General features: G+C 42.0%; 1 protein-coding gene across 1 annotated transcript in view; it reads left to right on the top strand.

Moving 5' to 3' along the window:
* Positions 1-14,169, top strand: part of spns2 (SPNS lysolipid transporter 2, sphingosine-1-phosphate) — a 59,694-nt gene that overhangs the window by 22,243 nt on the left and 23,282 nt on the right. The window contains exons 3-4 of the mRNA XM_086131250.1: positions 8,899-9,035; positions 12,846-12,997. Coding sequence (XP_085987376.1) covers positions 8,899-9,035; positions 12,846-12,997 — 289 coding nt within the window. The remainder of the gene's footprint in view (positions 1-8,898; positions 9,036-12,845; positions 12,998-14,169) is intronic.

Here is a 14,169-nt window from a genome sequence, read left to right as displayed (position 1 = left end):
CTGATGATAAGACTTTTTCAAGACTCAAGTTTGAAAAAATACTTTTTGAACACCAAATTAATTTTTATACAGAAAATAATTACAGTACATCTGAAACAAATGATTATAACAATATATTTGTGAGAAACAGCATGTTATTATGCCTCATTCAAATCTTAATATCTGAACATTTAAATATGTAAACTAAAGTACAGTCACATTCGTAAATGAATGGCTTCTGATTTTTGAAATGTAAATGACATCATAACTTCTCCTCAGCTGCCGGTTAACCTGGCCGATCTTCGACCCACCTTTCTCCAGATTCTCGCTATGTTTCTCCATTTTCTGTTATCTCTTCTATTATTTTCTTCTCTTTTCTTTCTTACCGCTATTTTTTATTTTTCTTCTTCGTGCTACCGCTATTTTTATTTTTATTTTTATTCTTCGTGACAGGGGTTCACTTTGGCCTGGGTAGTCAAGTTCAGCATTCGCTTCAATATCTGGCGCCATCTAGCGTCGTGAATGGGTATAATGTATAGACCCCGAATATAAGACGACCCCCACTCTCAGTCTTATTTCAATGCAAAAAAAACACCGCCTTATATTCGGGCCAATACGGTAATAGTGGATATAAATCGGATATGCAGCTGATGCGTCTGCAGAACGCTCATCTGTAAAGATCCGAACCATACGTCATGAAAAGTCAAATCCGTGCTCCATGCGGGTTTTACACCAAGTATTTGTGTACCAACGCTTCAGGTTGCTCGCTGTGTTGGTCTTGCAGTTAATAAAAAAATGTGGTGTGTATCATCTCTAGCTTCTTTCTTTGCAATGGGAAGTCAAGCTATATCAATGCTTGATCAGCTGTTTTGAGCACTCACAGCTTGCTTCTATTTTGTCTCTTGTCCGCGTCACTATCCCTTAGTACTGCTCTTCTCTATCAGCAGTTTCACAGCTGTTCTTGCCTTGTTGTCACGCCACCGGCACCGAAGAAGAGTTTAAGAGACGCGGGGATAAAGGCAAATGAAGCGTAGAAGAAAGATGCACCTGTGGATTTGAATCCTCTGCATTATTTATTCCCATACGTCAATAATTGCGTTGTGGTAGCGCGGAGTGCGGAGACCGGAATAGAATGATGACCCGATGATTCACCGACATCACCCTGTATGCATGTGCCTCTATATCCGGAATATTTTTATAGGCCCTGTCTCGCAGGAGGGCAGCTGTTGGCTGTGATTGGAAAGTTTACAAGTTACAGTTTTGCCTCAGCAAACCAATAACACTGCTGACGGTTGACCATCCAATTGTGATCCTGAAGTCAAGTTATATAGAAGAAAAAGGCAGACATGCAAACTCTACACAGGAGGGCCACAACCGAGGTATAAACTCTGACATATCAAAGCTGTGGACAAATATGCTCATTTGTCCATTGATCCATTTTCCGATCCGCTTGTCCTCGCAAGAGTCGCGGGGGGTGCTGGAGCCTATCCCAGCCGTCTTTGGGCAGTAGGTGGGGGATTCCTGAACAACCACGAACAACCATCCGCGCTCACACTCACACCCAGGGACAATTTAGAGTGTTCGATCAGCCTGCCACGCATGTTTTTGGAATGTGGGAGGAAATCAGAGTACCCGGAGAAAACCCACGCCGGCACGGGAGAACATGCAAACTCCACACAGCAAGGCCAAAGCTGGAATCAAACCTCTGCACTGTGAGGTCAACGCGCTAACCACTGGACCGCCTATGCAAATTTATATGCTACTTTTTTTTTTTGGACAAAACCCTGCAAAAAAATAAATAAATAAAAGGCTGTTTTTATTGTTCCTGTCGCCTTGAATAGCAGTCAGGACCTGACGTGAATCTCACTTCCTGCTCACAGCTTTTTCGATAGTCTTAGCACATGTGTGTTTGCTCCTACTATGTGCGGCTAATAAGCAAAAGATTATGTTGCCTCGCAATCTTGCCAGACGGTTTTTGTTTTTGTAGCCGCGTGCAATTCACCCCCAGCTGCAGCTCTCGCACCGAGCAGGTAGTCAGGATCGAGCGCAGCTGTGACATGCACCGGCTATCGGCTCGGAGAGGACGGAAGATTGGATACAATAAAAAAGGGTTTAAGTAGGAGTTTGGGCTGCATTTGACTGCAGCTTCTGTCGGAATTAAGTGTTCAGATCCGGGCGAGAGGGAGCTGCCGAGGTATTTCCCAGGCTGCGTGTGGAGTTCAACGGATTGGTAATCCAACACCGCTCAAGAGTAAGCAAAGGGGGGTTGAGGAGTAAATTTGTGGTAATCAGAAATTTGAGGAATGCAGGAATACATGGGGCGCCACTTGAAGGGGAATCCCGAAGGCAGAAGCCTGATATGTGCGAATGTCCAAATGGAAGTGTCACAGCCGCCACAGGCAGTCCCATTAATCATTAGAGAAAGAAACATACACCCAGCTGTACAACTTGACACAACACAGGGCACAGAGCACCTTTTGTTTGGATGATATATCGTCGTGCTCGCATGTCAGGTAAACAGAAAGACAAGAATCAAACTTTACTCAAAAATCATTTGGAGTCACTTTATGCGATACTTTAAAAAGGCAGAAAGCAGCACCACTGTCGCTTTTATGACGCCCCCCGGCCCCAAAATAAACAGCATTACATTTACACACCCTTCGGTCAAAGCTACTTCTTGCAACCACAGTAGCAGGAAACCGACGTGGCTATTTTGATTTCATTCAAAATACCTGACTATATAAAGTTGTCCAGGGACGCCTCATTTATACTCTCAACTGGAGCTATCCACACACAAACAAGCTTTCACACGCACGTTGACACCAAGGACAATTTCGTTTTTTCCAATGAAATGTTGCTTGTGCGACAATACAGGCCGTGTTCCTTAAATTTAATCCGTAAGTGTCCGCTGAATGCAGGCTTTCAATTTCTGCCGCATATTCAGCACATCCCTTTGTCGGCACGGTATTGATGGGGCGATAATAAGTGTGCTTTTCACGTCCTGTGTAAAAGTTAACGGCCTTACATAGCAGTCGCCATGGTTACAAGCAAATGTCGCCCAGAATAGCAAGAGTGGAATCTCACTTCTTTTCATTGACTGTGTACAGAGAGCATGAATAGCTTCTTAATTCGGGTTTAAAATCATATCTTTTTTTTTTTTAATACATCAAAGATGGGCAACTTAAATGCTGGAGGGGGCCACAATTTTTCATCATTGCAACTGGGGGGGAAGGGGCACGTAGGTCCAACAACTTCCTGACCAAATCTCTCACAAAAATTTAATATATGGATGAAATATATGCATACATGCAAGATACATGCGCTTGATACATTTAATTTTTTCATAATACATTTCTCAATGCACATTTAAAAGATCCATTATTCAACGATAAAGGCCATGAAGCAAACACAAAAATAACCAAATACTGGGATTTTTTTGTTCCCCAGCGCAAAGGGCTCTCTTGCATAAGAATGACCATTCACTGACGGCACAAACGATATTGTGATTTTTTTATTTCTCCATAAAAATCAACTCAGTCAAAATGTTCATGTTATTGTTATTATTGTTATTATTATTATTATTATTAACTATTGTTGTAACCCAGTCAAAGCGCAAATCTTCCATCTAATGGTGAATGGTGATTTTAAAACTTTAACTGCAGTAGCGGAAACACCTTTATGCTTTGCCCCCCCCCCCTGAAAATTATGTATATTTTTTTTTCAAAAAATTGTGGGATCAAAGGGGGAAGGGATTAATCACATGAAAATTGAAATTTAATCACATTCATCGCAAGCCGCCAGTTGTCCAACCCGGTTATCCAACTTTTTTTCTAAGAAACAATGCAAAAGTGAGGGCAGAGTCACACATCTCATTATAGAGACAAAACAGACATACCGTAATTCTCTCTTCAGACAAACAACCTCCGCCGCCACAAGCTGATCAACTTGTAACGACTGCAAGCGCGGAAGGCTGCGGTATTCATGGAAGAATGTGTGATGGGATAAGCACTGACACAGAAACAGGCTGTGAACGAGACAATGTGGCTAAAAATGGGACTGATTGACACCTTCTAGCCTGCGGACATGTACCGACCTGCATATTATTGCGGGTGCCCCTCTTTACTTCTCACATTATGTCTCTCTCCGGCCTAAATGGTCAAATTCCTTCAGCTGTCCACCCTTCGTTTGACCGTCCTGACTGTCAGGTTTCACAGTTGACAGATGCACGCTGCTTTCAATTACCGTGGGATATATTCCTCACTTTTCTTGTGAAATAGCTAAAATGCAAAGCTCTACAGCCACAACCAGTGTGATTATTTGACCGATCCCTTTTTCACAGCAGTCATTTGAGACAATAAAACAATGACATTTATTCGGATTTGTTTCAAGATTAAGGTCATACTAAATGATTGCCTTTTAGGCCTATATAAGTAATCTCTTTTCACCACTGTTAATGTTGGTTTGTCTATTAGCCAGTTAAAGCTACTTTAGAACAGCCCGACTGATTTCCATGAAACTGTGGATCGGTGGCGTGTGCCTAGCAGGGAACCATTAAATGTTGCTGCGGTTATTTAAAAAAAAAAAAGAAATGGAACGGAAAATGTGGAGAAAGGAATTTTTTTTTCTCCACACTGTTTTCTTTCACAAGACCATCCACCCCTGATTTCAGATGCTACGGTCTCACACGCATGTTAACACACTATCCAGCACACGGTATGAAACTGTCACTTTGCATAGCTGCACAAACTGCACCAATGAGAGCCCTTCACATTGCAAGTTGAGTATTTTCTATTGGTGGTGTGATAGATTCAAATGTCAATACTATTTTCTTATTGAATATGTTTTCATCAATGCACCTTTCAATCGTAACGGTGTCAAAAGAAAACTTCCTTCACATTAGATTTTTGTGTTGATAGGCAGAACACAATCGTTCCACCCCGGCGGAGGTCCGCGCCTTTCTCGTTACATGCAATAAAGCCGTAGTCGTATTATTCTCCTTGAGACAGAATCAAATGTGTCGCAGTTTCACCAGCACATAAAAGCAGTTGAGCAGAAACCGCTCAAACAAATCTTTTCCACTTCAAAGGTATGAAAGCGGCATAATGCTTGTCCCTTTGTGTCGACTACCTCCGCATGTTTTTTCAAACTAAATCACTGCCTTTTTGTACAAGCACAAGCTCCCCTCTTGAAATATTCTCATTCAAAGCAGACACGTCACAAAACATTTGGGTATCGCACAACCAAATGTTTCGCTTCGCAGGTGCTGTCTTCAGGTCAGTCTCATGTTTCACAGGCAAATGTGTGTGCACGCGCCTTGGTGAATAAACAGAACACACCTCAACGCATTCATATCAGCACAATTGTGTCTGTATTTCCTCCTGATGCTCTCTCTATTCACCGTGGCTTGTATTGAAAGGGGTGACTCACCTCGTGAGGTTTTGCTGAACCAATCGAAGCAAAAGCTAGATTTCCAGTGCTTTCTGTATTGAAGCGTCTCTCTGTGTGTTTAAATGCCTCAATTAAAAGTCATTGCAAGTCCAACTAGATCATAGGTGTCAAACTCAGGTTGGAGGGCCGCTGTTCTGCATGTTTTCCGAGTCTCCCTGTTGCAACACACCTGATTCAAATGAACAGGTTCAATGCCAGGCTTCCACAGAGCTTGCTGATGATCTGATCATTTGAATCAGGTGTGTTGCAACAGGGAGACTTGGAAAACATGCAGGACAGCGGCCCTCCGGGACCCGAGTTTGACACCCCTGAACTACACAATCAACTCAAAGAGCAAATTGTTCTTCTCCAAGATTAAGGTGAAGAAATGACTGACTCCATGAGTAGTCATTAGAATGTCCATCAAGACAGCTAGCATACAGTCATTTTGCCAGGCTTGCATTGTTCTCCACTGGTTGCATTTTACGAGCTTTTACAAGCATGCATGACATTTGGAATTCGAGGGGCATTGTCGGAACAGGTGTGACACTCATCTTTGTTTATCTCACTTGATTATCACGTGTCACTGAGTACAAGGGACTTTTTCTACCAAGATAAACAAGAAGAACAGATCTTAATTTTTACTCATTGAATTACCGTATTTTCCGCACCATAAGGCGCTTCGGAGTATAAGGCGGTGCACCTCAATGAACGGCCCATTTTAAAACTGTTTTCATATATAGCACACATCGCATTATAAGGTGCATAGAATAGAAGATACAATAGTGGCTGAGGTTGTGTTATGCGTCCACTAGATGGAGTTACGCTAAAGGGAATACAACATAATACAGCTTGATATATTTATAAAGAGCTCTCACAACCACTGCAACAAAGTGCTTAACAGAACATTTAAAATTCTACGTCCAAGAAATCTGAATATTGATCCACGTATAAGGCACATCGAATTATAACGTGCACTGTCAGCTTTTGAGAACATTGAATGCTTTTAGGTGCGCCTTATAATGAGGAAAATACGGTACTTTTGAATTTTTTTTCCCCCTTAACCAGGAACGACTTACTTTTACAATTATTTCCATTAGATGAATTATTGTGCAGCGACCCTTGTGAGGATAAGTGGATTCGAAAATGGATGTATGGATGGAAGAATTCTTGTTTATGATGTCGGGATACAGCTGCATAATACGCCACTATATTCTGTCATCTGAATTTAGCATATAGCTGCGTAAATTTGAACTTTGTTTCCATACAGAGTCCCTTGTGTTGAATGTAGTTTTGTCAAAAAAATCGCGGGTATTTTACCCAACGTGAGATCATCAAAATAGTTTGTCTCTCTTTTGGCCAGCAGCATAAACGTCCATACAACTGTTTGGGTTGTCCGACCACATTTGCTTTTCAGAATCACAATTTTTCTTTCAGATTTGGCGATTATTTCGGGACTCTGAAAGCTTTGTTAAGCTCAAACAAACATGTGGATGTGTCCCGTTAGATTGAGTAAACAGGAAGGCAAGGTGGACAACGTGGAATGTGGCTTGTGCGGACGGGCGGCATTTTATGCACGTTGCCTGCCTAAGGGTGACTTTATTGTCTGTGATTTTATTTCTAAATAACCCCGCTGTGACAATTAGCATGTTAGATTGAGCTACACGTAGACTGAAAACCAATCAATGGCAACACCGGAGCAGGCAGTTTTCCTCTGATAAATCACACAAATTCAAGGTTTCATGCTGTGTTTTGAAATCAGAGCATAAAAACAACTAAGAAGGTTAACACTGAATAATTGCAAGCATAACATCAAGAGCGCCCGTCTGCTGTGACGTGCAGACTTTGCAACGAGGGGATAATGAGACGTTAAAAATATCGTATCTTATCATCTAATCAACAAATGACAAAGTCACGGAAAATCAAGACACAAAGGGTGATATGATGCCTTGTTAATGATTACAAATCATCCCATTAAATGATAAGACAGGTGTTTTTGACAAGCTGCTAAACAGCGACTAATGCTCTCTGGCCCCTACTTCACATTGAACAGCTGGCGCGTGTGTGCATGTATGTGCATGTGTCTTTGTGTGTGTGTGTGTGTGTGTGTGTGTTTGAATTGGTAAAGCTGGTTGCAGTCATTAAGCATGACACAATCACCTTACACCACTTCGCCATGCTGTACATTTTCATAATGTTGAAGACGGGAACAGCGGGATAAAGAAGCAGGAAATTAAACACAATTTTGGGGATGCCTACCGTGAACACATTTCATTAAAAATTGTCTTTTATTTTAATACAGTGATACTTTCACTTTGATTCTGTGCTGAGCGCCACCATTTGAATTTGCAAACTTCAGATACGAAAGTGAAGTGAAATAGGAGAGTGACATTCACTGATGTACTTTCAATTGATCTAATGTGAGAATGAATCAAACTCAAATACAGAATAAAAACACAATGTGCATGGAGAAGACATGATGTTAAATCTAAATGCCACGTATCTGCATAACGCAAAATGCTATAAACTGGCGGCATGGTCAGTAGCCAAACTGAGCTGGAGTCAGGAGACCACGCCCACTCGAGGCGCACACACACACATCAACACCGACTGCAGTGGGTGCGTGACTTTCATCTTAATTACACTTCATGAAGGCCGATTTTTTTTTTTTTTTTTTTACAATCTGTTTGTATGTTTTCATATTTTCGTCCAGCACGCCCACGACCCTTGTGAGAATCATCGGATATTGAATGAATGACGAATACAGTGCAAAAATGTTGTTGATTTTGGTGGGCTGGAACAGATGAGTGACATTTCACGCAATTTTCAATGGGGAAAATTGTTTGGATAGCAAAGTACCATGAATGGACATACCTCAATCATGATGTTTGTTTTTTTTAATGGAAGGTTATGAAAGGACATCTATTTCTTTTTATGCCATATCACGTTCACATAATCGGATTCCTCTCCTTATCCTGCTGAGTCTCGTTGAGGCTGGGCTGTGTGTATTTTATATAACGTGCTCCCCCCTCCACCCCCCTTACCTCTCTTCCCCGAGCCCCCACCACCAGTCCTCCTCTTCATCTTTATGCTGACAATGTGTCAAAACAGCAGCCTGCCTCCGTGGCTCTCCCACTGCTGTCAAGAGCAACATCTCTGCCCTCTCTACGCTACAAAGACTCAAAAGTCAGCGTGTGAGTGGATTCAAAATGCTAAATCTGCAAGATCTATTTGCGCGGGTCCGGCCCTGCCCATAAATATTGACTAAAATCCCAGAGAAGGAGGCCTCATTGCAGTGGAGCAATTAGTCAACATGTTTTGAAGCACTAATGTGAATTTCCCCGTGATGTGCAAATTGTGCAGTCGTAAGACGTGAGAGCAGTTATTGATGGCCAGTGGGAAATAATCTGCCGTTCTTCTGTCAGGGCACAGACACTCATCTTTCTCAGAAAGTCATTTCTCTCATTTTGTCATTTCTTTCTCCTTGGACAGTGTTTATCTGCAGTTTCATGGTGGCGGCTCCTATCTTCGGTTACCTGGGCGATCGCTTTAATAGGAAGGTCATCCTGAGCTGCGGCATTTTCTTTTGGTCCACCGTGACGCTCTTGAGCTCCTTCATCAGCAAAGAGGTACGTCGAGGCGGCGGGAACAATGGCAGCACGTGTTCGTCCGTATCGCAGACAAGCTCGTTAACGTGGATACGCTTTTTGTTGAAACCGGGGAAATGAAATGTCACGCCTGTTGAGCGAGACTCTCGCTTTGCGATCGCTGCGTTAGCATTTTTGATATCTTTGCCTTCCATCCAATTAACAAAGGCCGACGCTCAGGGGCTCGGTTGCAACACTTAGGAGAAGATAAGACTGCAGTTTGGCTACCTCTTGACAGTTATGTTTTGAGATCTCAACGAGCCTTTGTGTGCATTCAACAATAACACGACTCTCAGGGGGCAATTACAGGGTGAGATTAACTTGCACAGTAAAAGGCATTGTGTGCGTGCAGACAACATTGCCAAGTCTCTGATAAAAGCGCTCGAGAAAAGAAGTTGAAAATATATTTTGGTTCAAGCCTTGACTTGATGATTTCATTTGTAATGTGAAACTCAGTACAATGAGACAATAACCTGCATTCATTTCAGTTAAAAAAAAATACAACTAAAATGGAGGCGTTCTCAAACTTGTGTATTTCAGTGAGTGTCATTAATACCTATAATAATGAAGCAATATTTCACTTGAAGATACTCAACAACAAATTATTACTGATCTGACAAAATGTATATATATATATATATATATATATATATATATATACACAATATATATGAAAGATATACGATAAGGTGGCCCAGTGGTTAGCACGTCGACCTCACAGTGCAGAGGTACCGGGTTCAATTCCAGCTCCGGCCTTCCTGTGTGGAGTTTGCATATTCTCCTCGAGCCTGTGTGGGTTTTCTCCGGGTACTCCAGTTTCCTCCCACATTCCAAAAACATGCATGTCAGGTTAATGGAACATTGTAAATTGTCCCTTGTTGTGATTGTGAGCAGCACCCGCCGCGACAATCGTGAGGATAAGCGGATCGGAAAATAAATGAATAAAAGATATACAATACGAAACATATCATAAGCATCTAATTATGCTAAATTTAAATGTGGAAATCATGGATAATATATATTTCTAGCTGGAACAACCCCCCCGTCCCCCACTTTTTTCTGTATGATTTGAAATCGTACCTTTTTTTTTTCATGTAATCAATGGGTGTCTTATCAAAATAGGCAACATTCCTCAAATAACAGGCACAGGTCATAAAAATTCCAGACAAGTATTATAGATGGAAGGTCACCCACGCACGCAAACAAATCCACATTACCTCCGTGTCCAAGGTAATGAAAAGGGCTAACATGCTGCCATTATAACACAACTTGACTGGCAGCCACACGCAGCCTAAAAAACGGAACCACTCAATTTCTCCGAGCATATGGCAGCGTTACAAAGCAGCGTCGTTGGCTTGACCGCTTTCTAGTCTTCCGTGAGTGCCGAGTTCCCCGCAGAGTCTCTTCAGCTGTGGAACAAATGACAGCGCAGACATTGAGATGCGTGCGCGTGTGTGTGTGCGCGCCGATGGCTCTCGGGAGGGTGTCCACCACTCCGCAACAAGATGACAGTCATTTATTTGCCTGAGCGGCAAATGCAGTCAGGCGGCTTAAGGCTGAGATGAAATTAAGTGGTCCTTCCCTCCTGAGAAGTGCTGCGGTTGAATTCAGGAATTGGTCCCGAGACTCTTTAAGTCTCCATCTTTGAGAACTGTTCTGATGCCGATCCAATAAGACCAAGAGGAACTTACGGCAACCCTTTCATGCACCAATCATGACAAACTGATAACATGATAAGATGTCCACTGTCGTAACCGCTGTCCCTGAACGGGTTAAAGTCATAAATGGAAAAAATGCTATTGTTGCAGCCCATTCAAGTTCCAGGACTGGTGTTCCAAAAGATATATTTCAAACTTAACGAAAATATGAGTTTTCCCCTTCGATGTGGGCCAGATGATCAACCAGCCAGTCAACAACAAAAGATCCTTTGCTTCATTCAGTGCAGGAGAACAGGCAAGAGTTTGTGGCAGGACAAGTTGTGGCTGCTTCACCATGACAACCTGTCTGCTCACAATGTCCTGAGCATCTGACAGTTCCTGGCCCTGAGAAATGCATATTCACCTGGACTGGCTCTGCGTGCTTTCCCCCCCCCCTCCCCCCAATGAGAGTGATCATCAAGGGAGCCCGTTTTGAAGACGTGGGCAACATGACAATGGCTGATAGATGATGTAGCTGCGGAGGATGTCAAAAGGATCCTTCAAGGAGTGCATGATGTGCGGCAGAGAAGACTGCCTTAAACTCAAGGGGGATATTTGGAAGTGGAAAACTTGAAGTTTGTAGTACAAATGTTAATAATATATCGTTTGTGATGCTAATCCTGGATCTTTTCTGACACCCCGTATTATGTTCCATTGTCATAAGCTATTTTTAGAAAGTAAACATGCGAGTAAATGTCTTGATCTTATGACATCAAATTAATAAGAATGGCTGCTTACGCAAAAAATGAACACATGCATATATTTTGTTATCATCTCAAATTAACTGTTCATCTGCCATCAAGTATGTTTGGTCCGCAAGAATTATAAACAGCTGTCAATACGCACTTGAGGTCAACAGCACTACAAAACTAAACTAAAACAGTGCCATTAATAAAAATATCAAATACCACTTTCGGCTCAATTAGCATTGTCACTCAAATTTAATATGGCTTGTTTTCCAAATTTGACTAACATGCAAACAAGTAACAAGTATGTTGAATTGTCCCCCTCTCACAATGTTACAATTGTACGAGTAGTTTGCAACATCTGAGTGCGATCAGAAAGCATTTCGCTGCACTGTCATATTACAGACACAGGCCTCCTCTATCTTTCCACAGAGTGGGTTGTCAAGGAAACAGTTGCCCACACGGGTGACCTTGCCAATGTGACCACTCCTTAAGCCTTTTAATGACACTATTATCAGTTTGGTGTAGTGTGCCAATAAAATGCAAGAAAAGATAATGAAATCCATACAGTACATGATACATTCCTGCATTGATCCTATAGCTTCATCTCCAGGGGCGGAGCTATGTGGTGGCCCACCATGGCCACCCCACTGGCCACCTCACATCTGGGGGGGAAATTTACTTAATTTTAAATACCTGTGACTTTACTGCCATTTTCACATGGATGCAGTATGGATGCATTTTCCTTAACTATATTTAAAGAACAAATTCACATTAAACTGAATGCAGACTTTGAAATATGTGTTTAGCAGAGAAGATTTGATTCTTACAGTCAATGTCAACCAAAATTCAGACCGTAGCAAGTAACTAACATGGCTGAGAAGTCATTCTTTATCCGCAATCACGGTTTCATGAAATCAAATGCATGCAGATACCAATCTTGTCCTACACATAAATATTACAAGCAGCAATAAACCTAAAAGAGCAATGTTTAGAATTCCGAAGTACTATGTGATTTTTTGTGTTATTGTGAGTTTTAGATATGATTTGAATTGATTGAGCCTTTGTTGAGAATGGTATGCAATATGGCTGTCGGTGACAAGTGGTCAGTTTGATTGGCTGTTAGCTAGCAAATCAGCGCATGAGATACAAGGAGTTTATGGATATGTGTGCTTTTAATTTCATAAACTTTGATTGCGGATGGTATGAAAAACAATAACGTCTCAGTTACAGAAGAAGTTACGAGCATACAAATGTACACACCCCTCAGTGAAATATTGTGTCGCCCTGGTCACCCCGCTGAAAAATATTCTAGCTACACCCCTGTTGATCTCATTCGACTCTTTGGAGCATGACTAAGGTCCAGCATGTGAACATTTTAACATTCAGTGTTCGATATGTCTCTGCAGTACTACTGGCTGTTTGTGCTCTCCCGGGGACTGGTGGGCATTGGAGAGTCCAGCTACTCATCCATCTCCCCCACCATCATCGGAGACTTGTTTACGAATAACAAGCGCACCATGATGCTCTCTTTCTTTTACCTGGCCATCCCTTTGGGAAGGTAAGCGGCAGAAAGTTTTAGCGATTATGCTAGCATGGTCAATTCGGACATATGAAGGTCACGCTCGGTCGTACAAAAGGTTTTTATCTTGACACAGCTGCACTAACATCTCCTCCACAAGAATGCGAAACTTTAAATATGCAGCGGTGTGGGAACTGGCGGGATGTAAAGTGCAAATCTGCAGCTTTTTGACTTTATTCAATAAAGACCATAGGGAGAGAGTAAACAAAGCTGAGTGATAAAAGATGAATGAAACGGTGGATGGTGCACAGACAAACTCCTCGGAGGTTTAACATTATGAACAGTACAGTGCGTACCAGCATGCAGAGCTCATGCATGAAGAATCCGGCTGTGCTATCAAGAAGATGCAAATAGACGGCGAACTCGTACGCTGTAACATTTCATTGAAATGACATCAATATAATGTGCCATAAGAACGCAAGAGTTGATTTGTTACATAATCCTCTGATGGTAAAACAGGCCGTGGGGAGCTTCATTATAGGATTACTCCTGATGTTTTTTGGACTGTAAATAGAGAAGGGAAAACTAAAGTGACCTCTGCGCAGTGTGTTTAGCGGGTCCTGCTAAACTGCCCGGCAACACACAAGCACACACAATAGAAGGTGAAAGGGTTGGCCTGAGTAAAGCGCAGTTAATAGCTGACATTGTTGTGATTGTTTAAAAGGAAATCACCTCAAGAATTATATCCAATTCACAGGATTTTTTTTTTTAATTCCACCTTTTTTTATGTGGACCCTCTCATCCTGGGCCTAGTTTAACTGACGCTAATGTGCAGATTTATTAACAGTGTGGTACATTCCAGACTTGCTCTGCATGCGCTCTGATAAGATTGGTCCTTTGTCCTCAGTGAATTTGCAGGCTATTATTTTTTGTCAATTAGACGCCGATTTGTATTCATCATAAAAGGCTTATCGCAGCTACTTTTGCCTCAAACATTTTTTTAATGACTCCCATCACACCCTGCGCCAGTTCAATACCCAAACACGCAATTGTTTTCAAATTAGCTCAGTCGCGAGTACCGTATTCATCGACATCAAGTGCGCAGACAGTCGACTCTTTAATCAGGCTGCAAAGAGGATGTGTTTAGTTCTACGGATAGAAAGAAAACAAACAGTGAGCAAACTCAGTGCAATGAGTCATAGACTTCATAT

The sequence above is a fragment of the Hippocampus guttulatus genome, chromosome 15 (assembly GCF_054856545.1).
Source record: "Hippocampus guttulatus isolate MCC_2025c chromosome 15, RoL_Hgut_1.0, whole genome shotgun sequence".
Taxonomy (NCBI): domain Eukaryota; kingdom Metazoa; phylum Chordata; class Actinopteri; order Syngnathiformes; family Syngnathidae; genus Hippocampus; species Hippocampus guttulatus.
The sequence above is the reverse complement of the archived record's forward strand: the minus strand, read 5'-3'. Positions and strand labels throughout refer to the sequence as shown.